Genomic DNA, 14049 nt, shown 5'->3' with positions numbered 1-14049 from the left:
TTTATCTAATATTCAGATCCAGAAGATTTTTTTGAAGGTTAGGCTCTTGTGTTTATTTTCCTCTGTTCTCCTATTTCGTGTGTGTGTGTGTGTGTGTGTGTGTGTGTGTGTGTGTGTGTGTGTGTGTGTGTGTGTGTGTGTGTGTGTGTGTGTGTGTGTGTGTGTGTGTGTGTGTGTGTGTGTGTGTGTGTGTGTGTGTGTGTGTGTGTGTGCGCCAACTAGCTGCACCACTGTGTGCTATGTGTGCTGACCCACTTATGTAACTGGGAGAGTTGGCGAGCGGTTGATAGCGGTTTACAGCAGTTGGTCTCTGAAGTCTATTGTTTATTTTCAGCCTCTTGTTCTTCTAGTTTCAGAGGAGCTGAGTCGACACTCACATCTGTCACCGGCTCCTGAAACAAACTGCTCTCAGCTCCCACTCTGTGTACTGCTGTCGTCATGGGTTACTGTTTAGGTCAAAGGTTACACAGGGAGGGTGACACCTTTTTAAGTTTTGATTAAATGCCAACAATGTCCGTCAAATGCGTCAAGTCTGGGATAGTTTTGATTCTTCTTAAGTGGTAGTAGAGTGCTTATTAAAGGTGGAGACAGTTATTCTGTATTCTGAATCTTGTTTTCAAAATCACTTTTTGTCTAAATCAGTGAATATCTCCTCACACACACATAGTACTGACAGGTGAACGTGAGGAGATATTCGCTCCATGGTGTTTTGTCCTCCCAACTGAGCCTTGGAGGCATCAACTCGAACCCTTACCATAACTGTTGACACAACACCAAAGACCGAGATATTCACTGATTTTGACAGTGATTTTAACAACAAGCATTCTCCAGAATCGCTGAGTGTATTTTATGATGAGCTTTATTTTTAAATTACACCCTTTTTATAACGTGAAAAACCATCTATAAACTTCCAGTGTTGATTTACAGGGCCTGGTACTTAAGCCCAATACTTTTTATTTACTGACTTGTGAATACCGTTTAGTTTTACCTTTTCCATGCCTAATGAAATTTGATTTAACTGCAACGAAACAACCAGTGTGACAGTTGACAAATAAAAGTAATGTAGCTTCATATTAGGGCTCCACTAAAAGCTAAAAGGGTTTGAAACAACAGCAATAGACAGTCATACCTTGGCGCTACAGTTTGTCTGCAGGCATCTTTCCTTTAATGGCCTCCATAACTTCAAAAGAGAAAAAATAGTTTTCTGTCCTGAACCTGGTTTGATTGGAGCAGTTAATCTAAAGCAGAGTGTGTTTATTCCTTCAGGTTGTTGGTTTGTCCAGACGAAAACAATAACATTAGAGGTTTAACAGGAACCAAGTAACTGCACTGAGAAGCTGTCTGTCTGTCTGTCTGTCTGTCTGTCTGTCTGTCTGTCTGTCTGTCTGTCTGTCTGTCTGTCTGTCTGTCTGTCTGTCTGTCTGTCTGTCTGTCTGTCCGTCCGTCCGTCCGTCCGTCCGTCCGTCCGTCCGTCCGTCCGTCCGTCCGTCCGTCCGTCCGTCCGTCCGTCCGTCCGTCCGTCCGTCCGTCCGTCCGTCCGTCCGTCCCTCCCTCCCTCCCTCCCTCCCTCCCTCCCTCCCTCCCTCCCTCCCTCACTCACTCACTCACTCACTCACTCACTCACTCACTCACTCACTCACTCACTCACTCACTCACTCACTCACTCACTCACTCACTCACTCACTCACTCACTCACTCACTCACTCACTCACTCACTCACTCACTCACTCACTCACTCACTCACTCACTCACTCACTCACTCACTCACTCACTCACTCACTCACTCTCTCTCTCTCTCTTGCTTAGAAAGCTGAGCTCAACAGAACGCTGGCGGGCTAAAGTGCAGTCTGGATAGTTTTTTGCTCTTAACTGAAATAAACACCGGCGGTCGGTTACAGAACAGACATCCATCGTGCCTTTGATGATGTTGTTGCAGAGGCGGTGATCCTATTTTATCTGATGACTCACATAAAAGTGTGTGATATACTGTAGTGGGATGAAACTTAAAGCTATAGTGTGTAACTTCTGTTGCCTTTTATGAGGAATTCTGAGTAATTCGTTGATCGCGCATGGATTTCATACCTTCTGTTATGCGTCCAGGTTTTTTTCTGAAGCAGTAGAATCAACAACTGAAACATTTCTTGGGATCTTCTTGGGATTTTTCTGAGCTCCTGCACCAGTGTCGGGTTGGGGGGGGGGCAACACCAGTGTGTAAACGCTGCCATACTGAGAAATACAGAGAGAGTTTTGTGGAGCTGATATAGGCATAATCAAGTTTGTGTCAAGTCATTTGGCAATGGCTTGAGTCGAACAATCGTTCCTTCATATGAAAAAGCTACGCACTATAGCTTTAAATATGGCTTTAAGCAGGAATATGCAGTAAATTATGTAATGTCGAGCCCACGGGATATTTATTTACAAGCCAACAATCAGTGGTAATCCAGAGCAATTTAAAGGGGAAGTTTTCCACACAACCAAAGCCAGTTATACCCTGCGTTCCAATTCCCATACCGCCCTACTATTAAGTATGCCAGTAAAACATTTTTTAGGATGCCCCAATATATGCACGTCGATTATAGTATGCTGAAAATACCTAAATGCCCCCACTAACTCCAATAGCATTTTGGAGTATTCGTCTTTATTTACATTTCTCGACATAATGAAAAGAAATCTTCCTTATCTGAGTTTTTTTTTTCTCTCCTGTGGACCTAAAACTCATCTGAACTTTAGTATGTAGTGTAGTAAAAAGAAAGAGTATGTGAATTGGAATTGGAATGCAGGGATAGTTGTGATTTCACCCTTATACTGGATGCCTTTTGTCCCCTTAGGGTGCTCTGTATTGATCACAAGACGGATTGTGTAATGACAGATATCATTGCGGTGGTATTACTGGGTCAGCCACAGGATTACGTCCTCAGCCTAATGGTCAATATAACGAGATGAATCATCTAATTCTGTTTACTGCAAAACATACCCGACAAAGTGTTCCCATATCCCCACTTGGTTTTGTTATTTGAACCCCTCTGAGGTGTTTAAAAGGTTTGTCTGCTATGTAGGGCAGAACAGACCGAGACTTTACAAAGTCACTGAGTTTTTAAAAAGAGTGTGTGTGTGTGTGTGCGTGCCTGCCTGCGTGCATGCGTGTCAGGTAAATAAGATTTTCTTCGATGACATAAAACATCTTCACTGCAGTAGACTAGTTCCCAGTGCAAAGGGTCAGTTGGGTCGGTATGAAACTCAAGTCATTTAGTGTGTGTGTGTCTCTGTGTCAGTCACATCCCGTCGTTGTGTAACCGTGTGTGTTGTAACACCGCGGCTGCATGTAGCTTCACTCTGGATGTGAAAACATCTCCCGCTGCCCCTCGCCATCTGTTCTGCTGTGGGGCAGAAACCAATGCTCTGTACATCAGGACAGAGGGTTAGTTAGTTAGATAGATAGATTGGATTTGATATAATGGGCCTCACATTTACATTGGACTAACCAGATGCATTGTTTGAGTGGTTTAGCAAACACGCTAGTTCTCAACACCTGTTCATATAATTTTTTTTATAATTTTTTTTTTTTTTAGATAATTTTTTGGCATTTTCAAGCTTTATTAGACAGTACTTGGTTGAAATGGAGAGACAGAGAGAGAGAGAGAGAGAGAGAGAGAGAGAGGGGGGATGACCTGCAGTAAAGGTCCACGGGTCGGATTTGAACCCGCGACCACTGCAACGAAGGCTGGAGCCAATATGGTATGCACTCGATCCACACATGCACACAAAGTTTCAAGTCACTACCTATCACCGTTCAGGGGACATGAACTTCAATGGAAACATATTTATTTTTAATCCGTTTTAAATTCATATCATGGCATAGGAGGGAGCTTCACATGCAGATCTGTCGGTGAAAAAGCTTTTTGCTGTCTGTCACTCAGAACTCCCCGCTGACTTTACAGACGTCGAGCATTTCAATCCCCAATGAGAGAACGGAGACACGCTCTGAATTGAACGAGTGTGCAACAATAAGAAAAGATTTATTCAGATGACATGTATCAGATTCGGCTCTATGATATACGTCAAAAATATAGCGCTATAAAGTCCCATGGGCGGATAAGAAATGAAATGGTAAATGGACTTGACTTGTATAGCGCTTTTTTTAGCCGATTTTCTCAGCCCCAAAGCGCTTTACAATTCTTACCACATTCACACACTCATACACCGATGAAATTAATAGTTTTATAAAATGAATTTGGTAAGCAACTGAAGTTTTTTAAGCATTTGTGGCTAGAATGTAAGAGTTTTCTGTTTTCAAATGATGAGTTTTGACTGTTTTTCAAACAAAGCAAAGCTACTTAGAGACATGTGACAACTTAAGACATTATTTTTCAAGATTAACTTTATTGACACCCAGACCAACCACAGGACAAGTTCACATTACGTTGCATCCAGCTCACGAATGCAACTGAAACAATTGATCGTGTAAGCTAAAAAAAAAGTAGATGTTTTATATCATAAAATGGAAGGGAATAATTTATTCACCCCCCAAAAAAACTAAAAAACAACCCAGGCTTTTGTGACCTCAATACTATGATATGAATGTTCATTTTTCTGGCTGTAGTACTGTACACTGGCTGCTCCCGTGTCTCATGAAAGATTGATGGCTTTTTATATTTTTATGGAAAGAGGAGGGCGCGGTGAGGCTCCCTGCGGATCAATAATAAATAGCACTCCGTTCTTTTTAGGCCTCGATCAGCACAAGACTAAAAAGCACTTTTGGCTTTTGGCCGTTTACAAATCTGCTGCTTGTCTGTTTGGCTGTGAATGCTGATGTAGGGAAAAGAGAGCGTGGTGTAGGTTCAGTGTCTAGTTATTAGGGCACAGAGATGTGAGGGTGCATGTTGAACTTGAATCAGAATCTCCATATGAAAGTCTCTCTCTATGCCGCTGTTTAGTGATAAAGGGGTGACTGTCGTTTAGATGACATGATAAAAAAAAACACCCATCTAATGTATTTTGACGTATGTGTTGTTATTGGCACACCACTGTGTGTGTGTGTGTGTGTGTGTGTGTGTGTGTGTGTGTGCGTAACCCATGATCTCCTGCTGTGACTGCTGTTAACTGAATATAACGGCTTTTAACTGTGTTGAAATGTTACTAAATTTGTGAATCATGGGTGAACTATAAACATATTTTCTCTTTGTATTTCAGCTCTTCAGAGAAGTTAGAATAATGAAGATCTTGAATCATCCCAATATAGGTAAGTGACACACACACGCACACACACATGCACACGCACCTTGAACTTGCCTCTTGCTTACATATCCGTCTCATCGCTGGTTGTTTTCACTCTGAGGCTCAGTCGACGCGCCCTTACTTCCGCTGCGCATTGGATTGGATTGTGGGTCAGAATAGCCCGAAAAGAGTCTGATTTCCACACTAGAAATCGTGTCCGGATATGGAGGGTTATCTGGATATTTTTTCAGCATGCTGCATCTGACCACATGTATTGGGACAAACAAAATCTTTTTCTACCAAACTATATATCAGGGAGGTATGGGTACTGGAACGCAGGGTCCATTTCATCAGTTTGTTTTGCTTCTTCAAGCCCTGTTGGCTTAGATTTTTTTTATTACTCCCTTTTTACATTTACTTGAGATTTTTAACAGAACACTAAATCTCTCCCGTGACGTCTTTGTGATCCCACTCAGGGAAAATGGCCGCCGTCCAATGAACAAGGAAAGGTCAAAATCCACCACTTCAGCCAAAAAAAAAAAAAAAAAAGTTAAGATGTTAAAAATGTCAAAAACATGGATTTAGAAATGAAATACTGTTTAGACAAATCATCAGGGATATGAACTGGTCTTGCTTACTTCACGGTGTTGTTCCTATGTGGCTACACACAGGAGGGTCAGTCTCTACCGCTTTGTTTTGGGATTAGTAAATAAATCAATGAACAGTAGAGCACCCAGCGCGGAGCAGTGGGGAGTTTGGCATCACACAGAGAGGCAAGGCAAGGCAAGGCAAGTTTATTTATATAGCACAATTCAGACACAAGGCCACTCAAAGTGCTTTACAGGGGCAAGATTAGAATACATAAAACACATTATAAAACATTGAAAAGCGAATAAAAGAAGCAAATAAAAAAATAAAAATAAAATAAATTAAAACTCGATTTAAAAACATAGCAAATAAAATGAAAATTGCAAGTTAAAAAGGAAACAAAAAAGTCTTCAACAGAGAGATGAAAGAGGAAAGGCCAACTCACGCCAAACCACTGCAGCTACAAGGGTCAAATCACAATGTACTGAGCTGCTTTTAAAGGTGGAGTCAGTGATTCAAGATGATTTATTTTGTCATTGTACATGTTTCAGAACAACGATAATCCGTTTACAGTTATACCCCGCCAAGAGACATAGAGTGACAGTAACCAAACATGGGAGACAGGAGGGATACACTGAAGAGTCGTCTAGCGTGCGCTGCGCCCCTTAAAGTAGGAATGATAAAGAGAACGTCAGGGAAAGACAGGTTAAAAAAAAATGCTACTCTCACACTCCGCTCCTTATGGGTGCGAAGTGTGACATTTTGACAACAGGCATTCTGGAGTGAATGCCTGTTGTCAAAATCACTTTGTCACCTATTCACATATTTTGACACAAGTGATTTTGACAACAAGCATTCTCCAGAATCTCTAACTCCACCTTTTTAACAGACTTAATATTTTAAATACTAGCAACAGGCCTCTTAAACAGGCTCCAAAAAGTCATTAATATGTTTTTTTTTTACAGTTTATTCAAATGAGAATCATACAACAATATGGCGTAAAACACACAACAAACACACACATAGCACGCACACACCCACACACAGCCAGCATGTTGCGTTTGTGTTTTTGGACCGAGGATTCCCCGACTAATTATTTTAAATCCCGTCTGGATAAATGTGATAACAATTAAGCAGAGTGATAGTAACCGCTCACCAGGAACAATTCACTCTGATTATCCTCCATCCCACCTGATCTATATTTAGCAAAGCAGCCCCTTAACACCTACACACACACACACACACACACACACACACACACACACACACACACACACACACACACACACACACACACGACTGTATCGGTAAATATTGATGCTGCTGAGGTAGTCGGCTCCGCGCTGCACTTTACATGGTCACGACACAAACACTTAACGCACAGTGGCAGATCCATGTGACTTCACTTCCCCACTCTACTGTACTCTCTCTCAGGAAACATATTTATGCATTGTGAATATCCGTCATCTTAAAGGTCCCAAATATGAATGATTTAGCATTCAGACTTCACACTATGACATAATCATTGTTTTAAATATATATTGTCAAGTTGTATACTAAAAACTTTAAAAAATGTTCTGTTCATTTTCAAAATAAGAGAAATTATTCATTTAAAAAAAGTTTCACTCGTCCACCTGACTGGGAATTCACTCCATAACCGTGCCAAAGAGAAAATGAAGAAGTAGCAGCTTCATAGCATTGTGTTGTTGTTGTTTCACTGTTTTGTATTGTTTGTGATGGACTACGATTATGCCTTGCCCTTCTGCTGCGTATTTTCTCCCTGAAGCTGTTCTGGCGATCCATGAAGTCATCAAAGAACATAACATATTCTGCGTCTAATGCATAATTAAATGTATAATTTCCTCTAACTCTAAATATCTGTCTCTCTCCTCTTTTCTTCTCCAGTCAAGCTTTTTGAAGTGATTGAGACGGAGAGGACGCTCTACCTGGTTATGGAATACGCCAGTGGAGGTGAGACGGATATAAAGTTCTTGACATTTTTTTGTTGCTTAAATCCCTACTTCACCGGAGGGAATATGAAGGTGTATTGAACTCTGAGATCCTATGTAGTATAAATGTGCAAACATTTTTAGAAATCGGTTCATCCTAGCCTGAGAAAAGGCAGAAAAAGTGTTTTATGGTCTCACTGTCTAACCCTACATTTTCCCATGTCGGACATCACACATGGTAAAATGTAGGGTTAGGATTAACAGGACAGCTGGGCCAAGGGAAGACTGAGGGAAGAAAAACCTCATTCATTATATTATAATAGTGATTTTATAAAGATAGAACACTGGTTCCGTATGGGTGAAGTATTCCTTTAACTGAAAACCAAATACCTCCAAAACATGTATTTATGCCTCTGTCTTCGTCTGTCTATCAGTTTGTCCGGGCCATTCTTGTAAACACCATATCTCTTGAACGCTTTGAGGGATTTTCTTTAAACTTTGCACTAATCTCTCTCTCTCTCTCTCTCTCTCACTCACTCACTCACTCACTCACTCACTCACTCACTCACTCACTCACTCACTCACTCACTCACTCACTCACTCACTCACTCACTCACTCACTCACTCACTCACTCACTCACACACTCACTCACACACTCTGACTTAAAGATGAACTGAATAGATTCTGGAGGTCAAAGGTTACTGTGATCTTACATATTGTGAGGTCTCAGTGACCTTGTACCATACTGTAGCTTCTTATGAGCTTTGCCTTCTTTAAAGCATTGACTACCAACACTGCACTTTCACCGTTCAGCGATTGTATAAACGCCAAGCAGTATTTTTTTAGTTTGAAATGGATTCATGCGCCCAAAATATAGTAGCATCAATTTCTCTACACAGAAGTTTGGAAACAAAATAAATATTGCTGACTATAGGCTATAAATTTACTGTGGAAAAAACGGTAAAACATTTGTAACTTTGTCGGTAACAGCTGCGGCAGAGAAAGGCCAGATATATATATGTCTGTGTGAGTCTGTGTGCTGCTCCTAAGGTCCAGAGAATGATTTATTAACGCTGAATGTGACAAATGTGTTGGTTAATAATTTATACACCCTGGGAGCTGCATATAGTCTGCACACACAGTTTTTACCTAAAATGAAAAATTTAAAAGGTCACAAAAATCTGAGGGGGTTTGTACAGTAGAACTACATTTGAGTGTATAGAGAGAGACTGTATAGTGTGTACTGTGGATGTGTACTGTAAATATCTACCAAAGTAAAGACAATTGTTGCTAATATTAATGTATTATATACTATATTATCCTAATAAAATAGTTTTAGTTGATGCCACTTACTACTCGAAAATATGGACTTGGAAGTTAAGTCCATGACATGAGTATGAAAACTGCATCTTGATAGCAAAATGTAGTGTAACACCTAATTATTTTCTAATAGAGTTTTTTGGAGATGACAATGCAGTTTTGGTCCTGGAATTCGGCTGGAATTGTCGCACTTGGTTTTAGCGTTAGGACAAAATAGAACTAAGGGAAAATAAAGCAAATAAATGTGTAAGCTTGAGGTGGAAAAGTCTGTTTTTTTTTTTTTTTTTTTGGCATTTTCAAGCTTTATTTGACAGTAGAGTTGAAATGGGGAGACAGAGAGAGGGGGGGGATGACCTGCAGTAAAGGTCCACGGGTCGGACTCGAACCCGTGACCACTGCAACGAAGGCCGGAGCCAATATGGTACGTGCTCTATCCACTACGCCATCGGTGTGCCCCGGAAAAGTGTATGTTTGGATAAAAACAAAAATGGCAAACAGGTGCTATTGAAACACCATCATTTTAAGAAATATTATCAGTGTATGGATGCGCATGATCAGTGAAGAATCCCCCACACACCAGGCTGGGACTAAATATCTGTTGTAGTGATACGTCTGTAAAGGTGAAAAAGAACAATGTAAAAGATCTAAGACATTTTTTTTTGTCAGGTAAAAACCTCTGACACACGCAAATTTAAAAAGATGTTTTTTAAGATAATTTTTTGGCATTTTCAAGCTTTATTAGACAGTAAGAGTTGAAATGGGGAGACAGAGAGAGAGGGGGGATGACCTGCAGTAAAGGTCCCCGACTGAATCTTATTTGACTTTATTTCAGGTAGTGACAGACAACTGGCCTTTATCACTTTATGTATAGCTTTGCCATCTATAAAAAGATGTCTGCACAAAAGAAAAAAATATATAATACATTTAATTTCACAGGAGATAAACACACGTTGATGCCATAGATTTCTTAGATTTCTTGGAAAGGTCGCGCTCTGCTTTCCGAGTGCTGACGACAAACGGTGAAAGACCCAGAAAATCACATTACGGCCGAGATGGGAGCTCTGATCGCACGGCAATTACATTATTTATCTGGATGAAAGTAAATCTAATGTTTCTTTCAGTCCGACATTGATTTTTCCTAGAATTCAAACACGGTCTCAAAGCGAGTGGCAGCACAGCACGAGGCCTTCAAAGCCCAGTGCCACGACTGCATGTTACACATCCAGTCATAAAAAAAAAATTACGAAAAAGAAGCAGTTGAATTGTACACAGTAGTGTCTTGCTACTTTAAAAGAGGATTTTTTAACGGTTTATACTCTGATACGAAGTTTTTTTATTATCATCCTTTTTCTTTTCTTTTTTTCTGTTTTACCTTTTTCCCAGAGCAAATCTTTGACATTCATTTGAAATGCACAATTTATTATTTGTATTAACCTTTATTTATACAGGTAAATCCCATTGAGACTGGAGACTCACACACACATTCATTCTCCGATAGCAGGCTAACTATGGACATTCACAATATATCTTTCCAGGACCCTGCTAGTAGAATATAAGGAACTTGATCAGGGCCAATTGCATTCAAACAATGGAAGCAGTTGGTGGATTAATTCTAAATCCCTTACAATTCTTGAATGACTCAAAAATGTCATAAGAACATGATCCAGATTTCTAGTTTTTCACTCAACCTTTAAAGTTTATTTCAGACTGGCTTCTTCCAACAACAATGGAATCGACAATCGCACTATATTAACAGACCTTTTGACCAACGGCCACACAAGTCCCAAACAGCTATAGCGCTACAGCTCCTGCTTAAAATGCCTAACCTTTTAAAATAAATCATGGGTGCTCTGGTGGCGTAGTGGATAGAGCGCGTACCATATTGGCTCAGGCCTTCGTTGCAGTGGACGCAGGTTCAAATCCGACCGGTGGACCTTTACTGCAGGTCATCCCCCTCTCTCTCTGTCTGTCTCCCCATTTCAACTCTGTACTATCTAATGAAGCTTGAAAATGCCCAAAAAAAATATTTAAAATAACAAAAAAGCAAACAAATCATATTTGAAAAAACAACAAAAGTAAGTAGAGCATTAGCGAGATTAAATTGTCTTGCTGTGTTCCAGTGTTGATGTCCAATCTTGTCTCCATGTGCGGAGAGCAGTTTGCCCTTCAGCTCCGACATGCTACGTGTTAGCTGGCACATCCTGTATTTAGCCGCTGAGTCAGACTGTAGCGATGGTTGTTGCTTTTCTAGAGCTTTTGAAGTGTGTGTGTGTGTGTGTGTGTGTGTGTGTGTGTGTGTGTGGCCTCTGCAGGTCAGGATGAGAGAGTGGGAGGGGAAAGGATACAGGGAAAGAGGGGGAGTAGGTTTTGGTACAGGTTTTTATTGCTTGTTATTTTTTTCATATCCGTAAGGACACGCACACTCAGAGAGAGACACACACACACACACTCGGAGAGAGACGCACACACACACACTTTGGCCACTCAAATTCAATTAGCACATAAGTGAATGTAGTTACGTTTTGGCAGCAGATTTGTGCCTCCAGGAGATGTTTAGCTCCAATAATATTATTTAAGAAACCCCCTGGATCCATGAGCACATGTGTGACCGACAGCCGGCCAGCTGCGGATGTGTTCTCCCAGAAGTTATTTTTACATCTTATGACTCACTTTTTGTTTCCTTCCACCTCCTTTGCATCTCTGACTCCAATCCCTGTGTCCTTTTATCTCTAAAGCCCCTTTCACACTGGCCCAAAACACCTGCCTAAACATTTGAATTTGAATTTTTTTATTTTATTTCAGACATATCAAAAACAATACAAAACAAAATGAAAAGCATAAAAATACAATAAACAAAATGTATGTTTAAATGACTTCACAAAAAGAAAAAAAAGAAAACAAATTATCTGTATTTATGTGATATGCCTGAAAAGGAGCAGGAAGAAGTATACACTTATTTAATCTTACCCCTTTTCCATAGTAAAAAAAATAAAAATATTTATTATAAGAGAGACTAATGCTAACAATAGAGTTTCATTTATACTCTGCAAGTATTTTATGTACATTGTATTGTTGTAGTTTTTTTTACATTCTCAGAACAAAAGCATTATGCTAAAAAAAAAAGAAAAAAAAATGCTAACAATATTGTCCGGCGTTTGTTGTGTACAGTGTGAATGCGTGTAATCAGCATTGAGTCCCGGGTACACTGGTATTCATCGATTTCACCTCATTATAACCCCAGTCAGATTTCTCTCCCCTTGTGACGTCATAAGGGGAGAAGCCGCACCCCTCTTTACCGACCTAACTTGGCACTAAACTACCTCCACCTGTGATGAGTCACACCTCTGGCAGCGTCAAAGTGAAGTGGGCAATTGTCTTATTTTAACGGGTTTATCTGTGTTTGGAAAAAAACTGTGTCTACATGGTATATAGTTGGTGTAAAAAGGATATAATGCTCATTTTCTAACCCCCATTTCTTTCTTTCTTTCTTTCTTTCTTTCTTTCTTTCTTTCTTTCTTTCTTTCTTTCTTTCTTTCTTTCTTTCTTTCTTTCTTTCTTTCTTTCTTTCTTTCTTTCTTTCTTTCTTTCTTTCTTTCTTTCTTTCTTTCTTTCTTTCTTTCTTTCTTTCTTTCTTTCTTTCTTTCTTTCTTTCTTTCTTTCTTTCAGGCGAGGTCTTCGACTACCTGGTTGCACATGGCAGAATGAAGGAGAAAGAGGCCAGGGCTAAATTTAGACAGGTTGGTAGAAGTGTGTGTGTGCTCTGTTCCTCAGACAGGTTGCGGGCTGCTGTGTGCTGCTTCTGGGACGGGACCGCCTCTGATGTCTCATGACTGATGACAAACGTCTAAACTCTCCTCTTCCTCCATCACTCACCCCTCACTGACTGTCACACACACACTACAAAGTCATTCAGTGGTGGTGTGTCACAAGGAACTAGGGCACAACCATATCAGGAAAACTATTGATATACGATTAACCTTAATGAATTTTTTTATTTTAGGATAAAGCACATACATTTGAAAAAGAACCTTAATGACAATTTCACTCGCGATAAATAAATACGTAAATAAAAATATACTTAAAACTGCAGTGTGTAGAATTTTGGGTTTTATTTCCTAGCAGATTTTGTAGAAAGTAATTATAATATCCATAAGTACATTTAATTTAGTGCATAATAGCTGAAAAAAAAGAAAGGGTCTCATATATGTCCATATTTCTGCATATTTTGGACCAAGGCCTAGTGCCGCCATCTTGAAAGTGTCATAGTTGGAATGTCATCAGGTGCATTGTTTAAAAGTTAGGATTGTTCTTGTCCTTGTCCTTGAAGGCCACTGTAGCTTCTGTTATTATTCGAAAGGGTTGAGAGTGTTGCATTCTAGAACTTTGTAGAACTTTCTTGATGATGTCATATTACACACTGCACCTTTTTAAATATGAATACATTTAGTAAATTGTCTCCAGTTACAAACCTACAACACCACCACCACCTACCTTTTTTTTTTTTTACCTATTTATCCTTTTCCAGTTTCCACAATTTGGCTGCATTTTCCCTAGTCAGATTCTGAACAATAAAATGACTCATGTTGGTGCACACATTTCCGACATGATTTCTCACTGGGCACGATATCGGGGAAAATATGCAATAACAATGTTGACTATTGCAATGTAGATATCACTTGGGATAAATAGACAAAAAGTTTAATTTGTTAGTGTTTGAATTCACATGCCAAAATAGACCCCAGGTAGTAGGAAGCCTTTGCAGACACTAATTAAAAAACAATGAAATTAGTTATTTCTATTCCCACAACACGGGAGGCTTTTTTAAAATTAGGATTCATGTTGTGTTGTGTTCTCATTTGCTAGTCCCTGTTAAGGTGTGTATACGGCCACATTAAGCAGCGGGGGTAGTTCTGGAAATATTGCCTTTAACAAACATTTAAAAATTGAACAGAACAAATGTGGATTGAATTTTATTAA

At 39.8% G+C, this 14049-nt stretch overlaps 1 protein-coding gene across 8 annotated transcripts in view; it reads left to right on the top strand.

Moving 5' to 3' along the window:
- mark3a (MAP/microtubule affinity-regulating kinase 3a) overlaps positions 1–14049 on the top strand; it is a 54702-nt gene that overhangs the window by 13311 nt on the left and 27342 nt on the right. For all 8 annotated transcript variants that reach the window (XM_080042495.1, XM_080042497.1, XM_080042492.1 and 5 more), the window contains exons 4-6: positions 5191–5239; positions 7708–7773; positions 12739–12809. In XM_080042495.1, the coding sequence (XP_079898621.1) occupies positions 5191–5239; positions 7708–7773; positions 12739–12809 (186 nt within the window). The remainder of the gene's footprint in view (positions 1–5190; positions 5240–7707; positions 7774–12738; positions 12810–14049) is intronic.

Source organism: Ammodytes marinus (genome assembly GCF_949987685.1).
Source record: "Ammodytes marinus genome assembly, chromosome: 15".
In the NCBI taxonomy this organism is placed as follows: domain Eukaryota; kingdom Metazoa; phylum Chordata; class Actinopteri; order Uranoscopiformes; family Ammodytidae; genus Ammodytes; species Ammodytes marinus.
The sequence above is the reverse complement of the archived record's forward strand: the minus strand, read 5'-3'. Positions and strand labels throughout refer to the sequence as shown.